This window comes from Passer domesticus, chromosome 7, assembly GCF_036417665.1.
Source record: "Passer domesticus isolate bPasDom1 chromosome 7, bPasDom1.hap1, whole genome shotgun sequence".
NCBI classification, from domain to species: Eukaryota; Metazoa; Chordata; class Aves; order Passeriformes; family Passeridae; genus Passer; species Passer domesticus.
The window spans coordinates 39,484,664-39,498,663 of NC_087480.1; the positions used below are offsets into that span (position 1 = coordinate 39,484,664).

Sequence of the window (14,000 nt, forward strand, 5' to 3'; positions counted from 1 at the left end):
TCAGGCACTGGAATACAGGAGAGGCAGACATGCACACACCAATATCACTACAAACTGGGTTTGCTTCACACTTCAGTTTGACAGAGAAGGATTATATTTAAAGAAACCATTAAATAAAACTGACAATTTATTGAGACAAAGCTAGAAAGCAAACTAATGTGCAGCAAAACCCACAGGATTGTTTTTTCAGAGCCTGGGCTTCCCTGGAGCAGGATGTAATCACCATGAAATGACATCACTGTCTCACTAAGAGCCCCAAGAGTTACATAATGTTTGCTAATTACCATCGGGGTTGTGGGAAAGCTGAGGCAAGGACACCAAGTAATTCACCAAGTCCATAAAGTCTGTCAGAGTGATCTGTAATTCAGAAAGCCATGGTTTGAAGTTTTTGAGTGCAGCTCATGCTGTGTCTGTGATCTTGTGATTTCATCTGAAATTCTGTTCATAGAAAGGAAGACGAAGCTAAGCTAGAGATGATTTGCTCTCATTTGACACTGATGAATTAAAGGAAGCAGTCTGCCTTCCTCATGAAGCTTTTGAGTATCTGTTGCACCTCCAACACAAGTCCCATTGATAAACACTCTTGGGACCTATCAAGACAACAAAAGTTGCGTTAGTTTCTTCTTGGGAAAAAGGTAAACATTCAAGCAAGCCCATGTGGACTCCAGTACACACAATCACTGTGTTCTTCTAGATGAGTGTATAATATTAGTGTACAACCCTACTTGTCCATAATATTTACAGAGATGGGAAACTTCCACGTGCCCCTCAAAAGTGGGATAAACACACGGCATGGGTTATTGTAATAAATTCCAATAACTGAGTCAAGTGAGAATACGTAAAATAAAATAAAGGTGTTAAACACAGTGGTTTAAATATATAAATGAAAAATGGCTTTGATATTATTATTTCAGTGGCAGTATGGCAAAGATCAGCTCTGAGGGACAGCCAAAGGGGTTCTAGAAGAAGAGACCTCCTGCAGTATTTAATTTAGGAGCTTGTATCCCAAATTTACCAGTCTCAAAACAATTAAGCACTTGCTGTGGATATAACCCAGGAGTGATGTGTGCAGCCCAAATTGTTACTTGTTATGTATAAGAGAATATACTCACTGTTCTGCCACCAGTCATGTGTTCCAGAATGTCTTGGAACTGCCTTCCATTTGCATTTAGGTCCAGTTCCACAGCTGTGTAATTCACGTTCAAACCCTCAAAGAGGTTTTTTGCCATTTTGCAGTACGGGCACGTTGTTTTAGAGAAAATCACCACACAGTTGTGTGAAATAATATCCTGTGTGCTCAAAAGAAAGTTAGAAGTCAGCGAGCTTCGAGGCAATGCACTTGGAACACTATTGAACAGTCATGAAAGTAATACACAAGTTAAAAAGCTGCTGTTAGAGCAGCAAACCTCTAACAGCAGGAAAACCTCTGCTGGCACCAGCTTTGACTTGCTCCTGGCTCCAAAACAGCACAAGGATGGTGGAGTGTGTGGTACAAACTCTGCTCTGCAGTCTGCCCAACTCCCTGTGTCCCCCTAAATTGTTTAGGAGTTTTCTTTGTCCCTAAGGCACTTGGGATGTGCCAGTGGCAAGCACAGTGACCAAAAGCAGTCGGTGGAAGATACACCCTTATCACTTTACTGTAAATTCAAGGGGATTTCAGGCTATCATTTACTATCAGTAAATTTATGAAAAACCACAACTTCTAAAATATTTAACTTTACTTGGTATCAGTAATTTTATAATTTTACAAGGTTCTATCCCTGATGTTGACAGCAGCACTGAATTTGAATGGAGTTCTTAAAAAAAAAACCCCTTAAAATGGATGCAGCCTAGGAAGATCAGGTCCCAGGGCTGTAGATAAACAAAACTGCCAGCATAACTATGGCTTGATAACCACAATGAACGTAGGAACAGGTTCAACAGGCAGAACTATTTACAGTATTTCTTTGTGTAAATAAGGAAAGTAATTGGCTTTTATAAATGCTGAAATCAGTAAAAGCAACAGAAATAATGCTACCTGTATTTGATTCACAGCAGCATCATACGACAATCCTACAGAAGCGGTCTGGCTGTTCCCCATTCTATAACTAAAAAGAAATGACAGTCAGACCTCCGAGCTTTCCAAGAATCGCCACATTGCCCCGTTTTGCTTCGGTTTTCCACTGACTGCGCCATGGAAGTTCACTTGAGCTGCAGCGTGTGCAGCCAGCCCGCTGCTCGTGTGCCTGCAGGGAAGGGCAGCGGCCGCGAACAGCCCGGGCGGGCCGTTAGGGAAAACGGGAAACGCTCCGCGCCGCCCGCGACAGACACAGACACACACAGACAGACACACACACACAGACACACAGACACAGACAGACACACAGACACACACAGACAGACACACAGACACAGACAGACACACAGACAGACACAGACAGACACACACACACGTGTGACACCCCCGACATCGCGGCACCGCCCCGCGACCGAGCCCTGCCCTCATCCCCAACCCCGTCGCTCTCCCAATCCCGATCGCGGGCCCGGTCCCTGTCCCGGACCCTGTCCCAACCTTAATCCCGGACTCGGTCCTTGTTCCGATCCCGATCCCCGTCCTTGTCCCGGTCCCTGTCCCAACCCTAATCCCAGTCGCGGTCCTGGTCCCGATCCTTATTCCGGACCCTCTCCCTGTCCCGGTCCCTGTCCCCGTCCCCATGCGGATCCCGATCCCGGTCCCTGTCCTTGTCCCGGCTCCTGTCCCGACCCTAATCCCGGTCGCGGTCCCGATCCCTGTTCCGGACCCTCTCCTTGTCCCGGTATCTGTCCCGGTCCTTGTCCCGATCCCTGTCCTTGTCCCGGTCCCTGTCCCTAATCCCAGTTCCGGTCCCGATCGCGGTCCCTGTCCCGATACCGATGCCAGTCCCGGTCCCGGTCCCTCCTTATCTCTATCCGTGCCCCGATCGCGATCCTTATCCCTGCCGCAGTCTCAGTGCCGATCCCAGTCCCTGCTCAGGACGGTGTCCTTGTCCCGACCCCAGTCTCTATCCGTGTCCCGCTCCTTATCCCGTTCCCGTTCCCGGCCGGGCGCCCCCGGCCCGCACTCACCGCCCCCCCCAGGCGGCCGCCACGCGGCGCAGCGCCCCCTGCAGCGCCATGGCCGCGGCAGGAAGGGGCGGCGCTGCCCCGGCCCTCACGGCGCCGCGCCTCCCCGGGCCCGCACCGCCTCCCGGGGCTGCCCGCCGCGCTGCCCGCGCTCCGGGACGGCACGGGGACAGCACGGGGATGGGGACAGCAGAGGGACAGCACGGGGTCAGCTGGGCCAGCACGGGGACAGGTGGGCCACACAGGGTCAGCACAGGGCGGGACAGGGCCAGGGAGAGCACAGGGACAGGGCCAGCACAAGGCAGCTCGGGATGGGGCAGCTTTCCCAGGATGGGTCAGGAGAGGCATGAAGAGTGGCTGGGTTTCCCGGGATGGGTCAGGAGAGGCATGAAGAGTGGCTGGGTTTCCCGGGATGGGTCAGGAGAGGCATGAAGAGTGGCTGGGTTTCCCGGGATGGGTCAGGAGAGGCATGAAGAGTGGCTGGGTTTCCCGGGATGGGTCAGGAGAGGCATGAAGGAGCTGGTTTCCCAGAGGCCCCGGAGCCGCTCCCGCTGTGGGGCAGCTCGGGGACATTTGGCCTCCTGCCCGGCTGCCTTGCAGACGTGGGGGTTTCGGCGGTGCCTTTGCTTTGTCCGATGTACAACTTACTTTAAGTCTTCTCCGTCCCCGTTTCTGTTGCCTGTTCTTCCTCGCGTTCCTCTCCTGCCTTGCAGTTCCTCGGTCAGAAACTGAGCTGTGAAGCAGCAGAGTTGGGAACGGAGTGAGTGATGGGTGGGGGTGAAGAGCTGCCCCTGGCACCTGGGGAGTTGTGTCAGTGGAGCTGGCTAATAGTGTAATGTGTGCGATGTTTTAGTGGCTCCTAGGAATAAAGAAAAGGGAGGTTTTAAATTTTTTTTTTTTTTTTTTTTTTAATTTCCTCAGTCTGCCCAGTAAAAGCTGTTCAACAATATTCTGTTATTTCCCCCCCACATACCTTGGTGTGGAGCCTGGTCAAACGAGTGTCCTTGGCAGAGCTTTCCTGTGGAATATCCTCTGAGCATCCCCTCACAAATATTTCAGTAGTGGAGAAACTTTTCTACACCCTCTTAGCTGAGAGGGTAAATTGTGCTCTGGATCACTGCTCCCTGTTCAGCCCTATGTTTTAAAAAATACTGCAAGGAAATGCACACGCATACTGATTTGGTTTTGTATCAGTCACATGTATCTGTGAAAAAGGAATGTGTGTTCATGCATGATGTATCTTTCTATTATCTTTCTGGATGTTGATTAATCTTAAATGAACTTACCTGTGATGAAAAATTGTTGAATGCTTTGCAATTTAATTTTGCTTTCCTACAAAACATCAGTATAACCTGTTAAAGTAGTGAGAAAATGCAATTGAAACATTCTACCCATGTCATATTTCTTCATTTGGCTAAATGGTAACTTGCTTGCTCATTTCAGATAATTATTTTATAGCCTAATCTTCTGTGATAAAACTGATAAACTCTCAGGTATCTAATGCCACATGAAAATAGTTTCATATCAAATCCTGATTCAATGATATAAATGCTGGTCAGTAATGTCACTATGATCCCCAAAGCAAACTGTGGGAACTATTTTGTAAACTCCCAGTTAAAACTTGTAATGAAAGCGTCACGTTAAGAGTAAACCCATTCTAATTTTGCATTAAATGTGGCAGAAAATCACCCCCCTGGCATTCCAGCTGCTCCTCAGGTATCAGAGGGGCTGGCAGAGCTGGGTTTGGCTTCTGAGCCGGGGCCAATTCAGCAGCAGACGTGCAGAGCTGGTGTGGCACTGGAAGGAGATGATCTTTAGAGCTCCTTCCAACCCAGCCCACACCGTGGTTCTGTGCTGGTGGTGAGTACCCTGTGTGCAGAAGGGTGTGTGAGCCCATGAAATATGAACCATACATGTGGGGGGACAGAAAATAAGAAAATAAAGATAGTGCAGAGAGTAATCTCACCCCCAAGGAGTTGCAGCTGGGCCAGTTACCAAAGATTAGGAGCAGGCCTGACTTTAACAGGCCACAGCTGTGACCAGTGAGAAGAAGAGTGCTATAAAAGAGTGGGCTGGCTGGTTGAGAGGAACTGGAGTCAGTTGGCTGCTTGGTGAGGAAGAGAGAGTCAGTGCTCTGAGGAGCTGCCCACGAGAAGATTCCCAAGAAGGTATGAAACTTTTGTGACAAGGAGATGACAATATGAAACTTTTGCAATAATATGACAACATATGCAGCCAGCCAGAAGCACAGCCAGTGGGGAGGTGCCAGTGTAGCAGTAAGAGTACAGCACAAACACAGGCTGGCTTTCTGAATTTCCCCAGCAAGCACCCGCTACAGCCGAGCACTGCAGCCTTACCCAGTAGGTGTTCCTGTGGGGAGGAGATGGGTAGAGCCCTCTGACAGCACCAGGACTCAGAGATGGAGTCTTCTCTGACCTCCCTTACCAATACAGCTGCATTTATATTGTTTCCAGTCAGTGACAGGTGAAGGTGAAGCTGTGGCTGACATAATTTCCTGTTTAAGTGGAGTTTGATTTTAGTCATGAGCATATGGGGGGGTACTGACACAAAGCTGGGTCATGGTTTGGGTCATTCCTTTGGCCTAGTTCCTGCTCCCTGCATTGTTCCTGCCAGAGCATGACCACAGCACCTCTGTGCCTCTCCATCCTCTGTTTCACACCTGCATTGATTCCAGCAGGGCGAGACCAACTTGCTCCCTGCTTTGTTCCCTCCTCCCAGAGCAGCACACCGACAGGGATCCTGCTCCTGAGGTGCAGGCAGCTTGTCCCTGCTGAGCTGCTGCCCGTGCACACACTCCTTGCTCAGCTTTCTTTTTCAGTGCTTTCCCCAGTGAAGGCAGCCTGGAATGAAAAAATGAACCAGAATGACAAAGTTTTCTGGAAACTGAAAATAAATCTCTTTGCAGCTGACTGTGTGTGACATTCCCAGCTCCTGAGCAGCAGAATGGAGCAGAACTGACATGAGGGGCTTTTTGGTGTCATTGTAACAGTGACTGTCATTGCAACTGACCTGAACACAGGTACTACTTGTAGTGCTGCAGGTGTACAGGATGTGTTTCTGAAGAGGTAGCACTGCTTCAGGAGATACACTGGGGCTTTTGGGTGAGGCATGGAAATGGGACTTGGCCTTCTGGAAGCATTTCACATCCTGTTCCAATTTTCCTGAGCTCTAGCTCATGCAGTCATAATTCTGAATCCAGTTCAGGAAATGATATTGTTTATTCATTATGCCTTTGTCTTCTAAACACATCAATATTACTCTATACACACCAATATTACTCTATACCCATTGACAAATAAATATTGGCAGTGATTGGTATAATTCCCATGTTACTGGGTGTTGTAGTACATATTTGTGTGCTAGACTATTTCAATACCATATCTGAAATGTTTTAGATTTGTGGTGCTCTGCGTGTTGTTCTGACACAGATGGGAATATCACTAACGTATTGAAACAGGGAATTCTATAGGTTGTTGGCTTTTAGTCTGTTTTTTCAGTCTCAGCACGTTACTTACAAGAAGAAAAATGACCCAATTCTGCCTTTTTCAAATTTAAGATGGTATCATGTTTTCTGCCAGTGTTGGGGGGGGTGTTAAGAAAATTCGGAGCATCAAAGGTTAGAGTAAGTCATGATGAGAGCTTGCTTTGGGGTCTCAAATGCTGCAATCAGAATTCCCCAGGGGTACCAGTTTGTTTGGTTCTGCTGGGAATGCTGCGCTCCTGGTTTTTGTGTGTTTGAGCAGAAGAAATTAACCTGGAACATGGAGCGAGCACGTGCCAGCTGCAGCTGTGCAGTTGCTCAGGTGAGCAAACAGAGCAAACTGAGCTCCGAGACCCCAAATTCTGCAGGGTAACATGGGATGTGCTCCATGGCATTACTGTTTGTCCTTCTTCAGATTTACAGGCAACATTTTCCTAATGACTTTTTTTTTTTGCTGTGGTTTTTTGATGGCTTATTTGTATCAGAATTTTTATGATTGATAAAGCAGAGACTTTATTTTTTTTTTGCCCAGCTTTATATCCCGGATACAGGAGATTTTCTCTCCAGCATGCAGAGTGAGATACAAACACAGTGTCTGAGAGAAGCAGAGTCACAGAACACCCTGGGTGGGAAGAGACCCACAAGGACCATCGAGCTGGACTCCTGTCCCTGCACAGGACACCCCAATAATCCCAGCATGTGTCTGAAACATTGCCCAAAAGCTTCTGGAACTGTGGCAGGCGTGGGACCATTGCCTGACCGCTGTCTGGGTGAGGAACCTTTTCCTAATGTCCACCACAAACTCCACTGACACTGCTTCCTGCTGCTCCTTTTACACTGTTTTCTTGAGGTGTCACCCCAAACACCCCCAGACCCCTCTCAGGGCCCTTCAAAACCTCTTTAGTGTCACTAAAGCCCCTCCAAGTACACCACAAACCATCCCAGCTCCCCCAACACCGCTCAAGCCTCCTCAGCACCCCAAATCCATTTCAGCTCTCCCCGACCCCTCCCTAAAGCATGCCCTGAAGCCCCAAATCCCTTTGAGCACCCTCTAAAACCTCTGCAGCCTCACTAAAACGCCTCCCATTGTACCACAACTGTCCCGTGATCCCAAACCTCCCTCAGACCTCAGCCTGAAACCCTTTTTAGTTGTGCTTTAGCATCCACGAATGCTTCCCAGCACCCTGAAAAACCCCATTCGCACCCCTAAAACCCCGCTAGCACCACACACCCCTTCCAGCACCCTCTAAAATCTCTTCTCCAAACCAAAATTCCTTGTTTCCCCCTCCCAAACCAGCCCAGCACGCCCGCGGAGCGCGGCGCAGCCCCGCGCCGTGACTCGGCGGCCACGCGGGAGCATCAAAGCTCCAGAGAGGAGAAGCACGCCGATAAACTCCGGCAGCGATTGTGCGTGTAAAGCTCTATTTTCATATAAAACATGAGAAAGCCCTGCGTGCTCAGCACGGACAAAGCCGCACCCACACCGCTCGGGCCGCTCTGAGGGCGCGGCCGCCCTGAGGGACGGGGGGCGTGGCCTCCCCAGCACCGCCCCCCCGGGCGGGGGCGGGCCCACGTCGCTCCCATGGCAACGCGTCCGGCGTCGCCCCGGTAGGCGGCGCGGCGGCGTTGGTTCAGGCATTCGCGGCGGGCAGCCCGGGGCGCGCCGGCGGGGTCCTGCGGCGGGCGGCGGCGGCCGGAGCGGTGGCGGCCGGGCGAAGATGGCGGACGTGCTGAGCGTGCTGCGGCAGTACAACACGCAGAAGAAGGAGATCGTGGTCAAGGGCGACGAGGTGATCTTCGGAGAGTTCTCCTGGCCCAAGAACGTCAAGACCAACTATGTCATCTGGGGGTGAGCGGCGGGGCCGGGCCGAGGGGCGGCGGGGGGAGAAGTTGCCCCGAAGTTGCGCGGGGCGGCGGTGCCGCGGTCCGTGGCGCTGCGCGGGCAGCGGGGCGGGCGGGCTGCAGCAGCCCCCGCCCGGCCCCGCCGCGCTGCCCGGCCGCCCCGCCGGCGCTCCCGTGCCCTGGCAGCGCGGCGGGGCAGGCAGGCTCGCCGCTCCCTTCGCGAACGTTCCCGGTCGTGCCCGGGGCCGCGCCGCGCTCGGCTCCCGGCGCTCCTGCCGTGCCGCGTCCCGCAGGCTCACGCGGTGAGAGGGCAGCAGGCTCTGCTGCTGCTCCCGGGTTTGTGCGGGTGCTGGTGAAGGGGACGCGCGGCGTTGTTGCTCGGGCAGCGCTCTCGGCACACGGGGGGTTCTGGGCTGTTCTGCGCGGCGCCGGAGCTGCACCCGGGCATCCCGAGGGGTCCCTTCCCGCTCAGCGTGGGCTGTGCTTCTGTCCGGGCTGCTGCTGGTCTCCCGGAGCTTGGACAAAGCCCCGCTCGCTGTGAGGGGCTGTGCAGGTGCTCTGCCCCACCTGAGGCCTCTTCCTGGGCAGGACCTCGTGCGGGCTCTTTCCTATTGGTCTTACCGGAATAAACAACTGGAAACAGCGTTTATGTGGCTTAAACGATTGTAGTAGGTAAAATGCCCGGTTTTAGAGCACCTCTAGAAAATGTGGGGGTTTACCTGTTGAATTTCCTAGTACACCATGGGTTGCTTACATTGCAAAGGATTTTTTGTTTGCCTTTCTTCAGAATTTAGCAGCTGCTTGCTTCTTAGTGTCCTCACTAGAAGGGTTCCAATGAATCTTTTTCAAACTTAAAAAGGAAAAATGCTTCTTTTTAAAGGTCCTGATCAAAGAGGACATGTTATGCTGTGAACCTTTGTGGAAAAGCAGAAGTGCCTGCAGATTTCTCACAGAACTCGGATCTTGTAGTAAAGTCTGACCAGCAATTATTATTTTTTTCCCCCATAATTATGATATAACTATTACTTGCCTCAGATTGAGAGAGAGAAAGGAATTAAGCCTACTTGCTTACCTTCAGTTGTAGGTGGACTTTTCATAGCTAATTTTACTTTGCACCTTATATATTACTAGAAATCTGCTTGTTCATTACCTGTTTTAAGCTTTCAGGAATTAATTTTGGAGTTATTTGTGCTTCCTGGCTGAGTGGGGGATACTGGTATGTACTGAAGAGGAAGAAAAATATTTGGACAAGCAGTTAAAGTCTTGGCTGTGTTTTTGCTGGGCACTGTGGTGGTGGTTTCCCTGCTATAAGCTGCCTTTCCCAAGGGGCAACAAGTAGTGGTTAAGTGGACAAACAAGTTCATTGCCCTTCTGCAGGGAACAAGAAACTGATATGCCAGCCCTCTACTATTGCTCAGGAGAGCTTGGATTAGACCCAGAAATTGTTACCAAGAGCCTACAAGCAGCTGGAGAGCAAACTGTGCTTTGTTCAGGCAGGCAGCTGTATGGTGCTGGTCAGAAGGGTGTGTGGGTGAGCAGGGGGTTCTCTGGGCACAGCAGCAGCTCCTGCCACAGCTCAGTGCTCCCCTCCTGGGGTGCCTGTGGTGGAATTTGAGGGGTTTGTTGGGGGTGAGTTACTGAATCTTGGTTTAGACCAGTGCCTCCTGAGTTTTTGATAGGATCAGGCTGCTCTCAGTTCACAGCATTTCTTGTCAGCCACAGTGGCATTTTGCATGTCTCAGCTTTGAATTGAAGACACTGTAAAAACGAGACCAGTTCTGCAAGCCGTGCTCAGCAGCTTGGACACCACACTTCAAGAGCTGCTAATTTAGGTAATTGCTGCACTCAGGAGGGACCTTCTCAAAAAACTTTCAAGATTCAAACCCTTTTATATTCAGGTCACTTGGCAGGATCCAAATTATGCTTGCACTGAGCAGGTGTTGGGGGCTTAATCTTTCACAGAACAAACCCTGAGTTCTGTTTGAGGTGTCCCCAGCACGGTTGCTGTAATTGCATCTCCAGCCTGAGGAGAGTAATGCCAGGCTGAAGAGCAGCAGTGGCATTTGGCCCTGCTAGAATTAGAAGTAGTCCCAGGAGACATTTAGCTGTGGCTCCTCGAGCAGCTTAGCTGGCAGAAGTCAGCAGTGCTGCCCTGCATTGCCTCTCTCTCTCTAGCACAAGTGTCACCCAAACAGGGAATTGGGCTGAGGAATCGAGCCAAGTTAAAGGTAACCTGGAGGAAAAAAAAAAAAAAGTGTGGTGGGGAAAGCAACTTTAATCCAGTTTAGTTTCTAGGTAATAATTCCAGGGATGCTCCTGCTGGCACGTGAAAAAGGCTAGGTGGTCTGAGATGCAGTGGTTTGTGTTTTGACATATGGGCCCTGAAGAGTGATTAATGAATCTGTTTCAAAACCAAAGGAAGGAATTAATGTACCAGAGAAATGTATTGCTTTGTTTGCTAGTCAGGGGGCTTGGATATGCAGCTGAGTTTTCAAACAGTGAGCAGCTGGCCCTGGGTATTGTCACTTGTGTGATACTCAGTGTGCTTTGTCTTGTGTTTTTAAAGATTTCTCCTTGGGTTTGTCTGGATGAGACACAGGTCCATAGTACCTCTGTAAAACTTCAGGCTTTGAAACAGGAAAGAGGAAATAAAGCTGTTAAAAATGAATAAATTCCTGGTGCCCACAGGTGGAAGGTGAATGGATGAGAAAGAAGTCAGTTTCTGGTGTTAAAAATGAGCAGGTGAAACTTACTCGCTCCTGTCATATAAACATTTTCTCCATTTTTAAGCTGGAGTTTTTAAGAGATGCAACCATTCCTTATATTTTTGCTTTAATGCTTGTCACTGGGTTTGTTGAGGTCTGCCCCCTAAGATTTTAATTTTTTTCTTAAGTAATTCATGCCATAAGTGAATATCAAAAATAACAGAATTAATTTCTCTTTCTACTTTGGATGTTTGTCAATGGAATGAGGCAAGCTACCCTCAGATCTGCCTGTTTTTAGTTCTCTGTTTATTTAGCAGGAGCACACACTGATGTTGAAATGTCAGTTTAGGTTTTCTCCTTGCATGCAACTGCTTGTCCATCTGATGATTTCCTGTTAATGTGCAATATCTTGTGCTCCTAATAAAACATCCTCTCAGAGCCATAATGAGCACGGGCAATTCTTGTGTGTGTGGTTGGAGTGATGAGGTACCAGCTGTGCCCTGCTGAGCTTTGGCAATGCCTGTGGCTTTGTTGCACTGTATTGTTTCAATTAATAGGTAATGCCTCAGTATTTGTTTGTTTTTATACTTGTCCTTTATTGCTAAATATTGTAAAGTTTGAGTAGATGACCAGCTGGACTTTTCTATCGTGCTCAGTGCACACTTCAAAGAAATAATGAGTGATTCTGAACTAAGACAATCTGAAGTGTTTGTTTTAAAATGAAGTGACAGCTGTATCATGTGACATCATGGCTTGCTTCAGAGCCAAGCCTGTGCAGAGGAAGCTTTTGTTTCTGCTGGTGCTTCCAGTGTGGTTAGATACCACCTTATCAGGGACCCTTACTGCTTTGCTGCCTGTTCAAACAGTTCCTTGCTGAGGAATCCAGTTCTGGTGGCTGCCTGTAGTTGTCAAGCCAAGTTTTGCCTTCTTAGCAGTTGAAAGAAAAATCCTGTGTGTCTGCTGCCTTTCCTCTGCAGCAACAAAATTACAGGCACCCAACACCTCATGCAGACCAAGCTTTTGGAAGGAAGGGACAGTGGTAAGAGAGACCCTTTATTCTGCAGTTCTGGTATCCTAAATCCCTTTTCTCTGCATGTTATTCTCCTGTTGGTTTTCTCAGGCCTCATTGTGAAGGTGAGGTTTTGAACTTTAGTGCTGATAATGGGTTCTGAACAGGTTATTGAGCTCTCTTAGCTAATTTCAGAAAAGTAATGACAAGCAAAGCAGTAGGTGGCATTAAATCCACAGTACTGAGAAAACAGACTGCCACCTCTGTTGGTTTAGTAGATTTTTGGGTGGCTCTTTCAGGCTCCATAAAGTTCTGACTATTTATTTCCTCTCCCTTCCCCCAGTGAGGCTGGCACTTCTGTGGTGTGTGTTTTGGTGCTGATGATGAGCCATGAGTAAAGCCACTGTACTTAAAGGGAAAACTTTTAATGACAGGGTTTCTTCCTGAAATCTCTTGTTTGTTGAAAATTCTCTACCAGTCTTAAATGTATAGCTTTGGGCTGGTTTTGTGGTGGCTTCTCTTCCTCAGGCTTTAAGGTGAGCCAGCTGGACAGGGACTGGGCCATGTGGAGGAGCCCTGTCCTGCCTGGAGCTGGGGTTTGACACGTCCCACAGTGGGGCTGGGCAGTGGAATTGCTGCCCTTGCTGCTTTCCTGACTGCCAGGGCTGTTTCTCAGGGCAGTGTTTAGGGAATAGGCGTTTTTGAAACATGGTCAGGCATTGCTGCCCCTACAAAATCTTGTAGTAACAGCATAATGGGTGAGAGGGGGGAATTCTGTTCAGTGTACATGGAGCCAGGATTTATTTGGCCTTTTTTTTTTTTGTGAGTAGTTGCACAGAACAAGTTTCCTTTTAGAATTAAGAGATGTATGTTTGAAACAAGCTGCTTGAAAGCTGAGGTTGAACTTGATGCTGTTGTGTTGCTCTGATGTGGTCTGACTTCAGTATGGGAGCTCACTGTGATTTTGTATCCTTCAGCATTTTGCTGGGTTTTTTTTTTTTTTGTGCAATTAGTTTGTAGTCACTCCTTATTTTAATCTTTTGGCACTGTTTTGAGCCCTTTGCTCCCTAGACTTGGTGGAATTTATATGTCCCAAGTTCACACTATGCTTTCTCCAGTGCTGAGCATTCTGGCCTGCTGTACCTGTAGATGGTGTAATGCTTTATTTCATTTGCAGCTCAGTTCTGTTTGCTTGGCTGTCTCACATGTGATAAAGAGTTCCTTTGATAATCAGAATAAATAGTGTGAATGAGAAGGAATGTGTACTTACGATTTCCCAAGTCTAGCTTGTTTATTTTGCAACACATCCAACTCTTATTTTGGGAAGGTTTTTTAATAATTCATTCAGTAAAGAGGCTGCAAAGAACTCCTCTCCCTCACCTGTACTTTGTAACACACTTGAGAGCTCACTAGTTTGGCAATAGCCTGATAATAATATTACCTGCTTGCTTTTTCAACTGTCATCTGGAAAGAAAAGAGACCTTTTCTAAAAGAGGATGTGCTTGAGACAGAGATGGAGAAATTAAATGCTACAAACTTTTCTTGTGTTACAGGACAGGGAAAGAGGGCCAGCCCAGGGAATACTACACTTTGGATTCCATCTTGTTCCTGCTCAATAATGTGCACCTTTCCCATCCTGTGTATGTCCGTCGTGCTGCAGTAAGTAGACCATAAAAAATGTGATTTTTGTCTTGTGATGATGAATATGTGTTATTTTATATGTGTTATTATTTATATTTTATATGTGTTATTTTCAGAGAATGATAAATGCACTTGTGTGTGTGAATTTGGCTGGGGAAAGTGAGAATGGTATGCAGCAGAGTGTGAGTGAGTGTTTGAAAACAATCAGCTCTGCAGAAGG

At 48.5% G+C, this 14,000-nt stretch overlaps 2 protein-coding genes and 1 long non-coding RNA gene across 8 annotated transcripts in view; 2 read left to right on the top strand and 1 right to left on the bottom strand.

Annotated features, from left to right (window-relative positions):
* Window positions 1–109: 109 nt before the first annotated feature.
* GLRX2 (glutaredoxin 2) lies at window positions 110–5,498 on the bottom strand. 6 transcript variants are annotated; one of them, XM_064427897.1, is made up of 6 exons: window positions 5,439–5,498; window positions 4,368–4,433; window positions 3,730–3,814; window positions 2,018–2,087; window positions 1,113–1,289; window positions 110–590 (listed from the first exon to the last, which is right to left on the bottom strand). In XM_064427897.1, exons 4-6 carry the CDS (start codon window positions 2,078–2,080, stop codon window positions 468–470), a joined length of 363 nt encoding a protein of 120 aa, XP_064283967.1. In that variant the 5' UTR covers window positions 2,081–2,087; window positions 3,730–3,814; window positions 4,368–4,433; window positions 5,439–5,498; the 3' UTR covers window positions 110–467. The 6 variants fall into 6 exon arrangements, with proteins under 6 accessions (XP_064283967.1, XP_064283966.1, XP_064283962.1 ...); XM_064427896.1 differs by lacking the exons at window positions 4,368–4,433; window positions 5,439–5,498 and adding an exon at window positions 4,055–4,182 and having other exon boundaries at window positions 3,730–3,940; XM_064427892.1 differs by lacking the exons at window positions 3,730–3,814; window positions 4,368–4,433; window positions 5,439–5,498 and adding an exon at window positions 3,085–3,159.
* LOC135304934 (uncharacterized) lies at window positions 3,936–8,053 on the top strand. The gene is made up of 3 exons (XR_010366180.1): window positions 3,936–5,249; window positions 6,008–6,121; window positions 7,116–8,053. It is a non-coding gene; the product is annotated as an uncharacterized LOC135304934 (long non-coding RNA).
* Window positions 8,054–8,214: 161 nt separating this feature from the next.
* The window catches only part of CDC73 (cell division cycle 73), a 101,017-nt gene continuing 95,231 nt past the window's right edge, over window positions 8,215–14,000 (top strand). The window contains exons 1-2 of the mRNA XM_064427881.1: window positions 8,215–8,432; window positions 13,693–13,798. Of these exons, the coding sequence (XP_064283951.1) occupies window positions 8,302–8,432; window positions 13,693–13,798 (237 nt within the window). The 5' untranslated portion in view covers window positions 8,215–8,301. The remainder of the gene's footprint in view (window positions 8,433–13,692; window positions 13,799–14,000) is intronic.

Coding starts and splice junctions, on each gene's coding strand:
- GLRX2 (XM_064427892.1), bottom strand. CDS start 3,134: ATGGCGCTGCAGGGGGCGCTGCGCCGCGTGGCGGCCGCCTGGGGGGGG. Junction 2,088..3,084: donor GCGGCCGCCTGGGGGGGGCG/GTGAGTGCGGGC, acceptor ATTTCTTTTTAG/TTATAGAATGGGGAACAGCC. Junction 591..1,112: donor ACATGACTGGTGGCAGAACA/GTGAGTATATTC, acceptor TTGTCTTGATAG/GTCCCAAGAGTGTTTATCAA.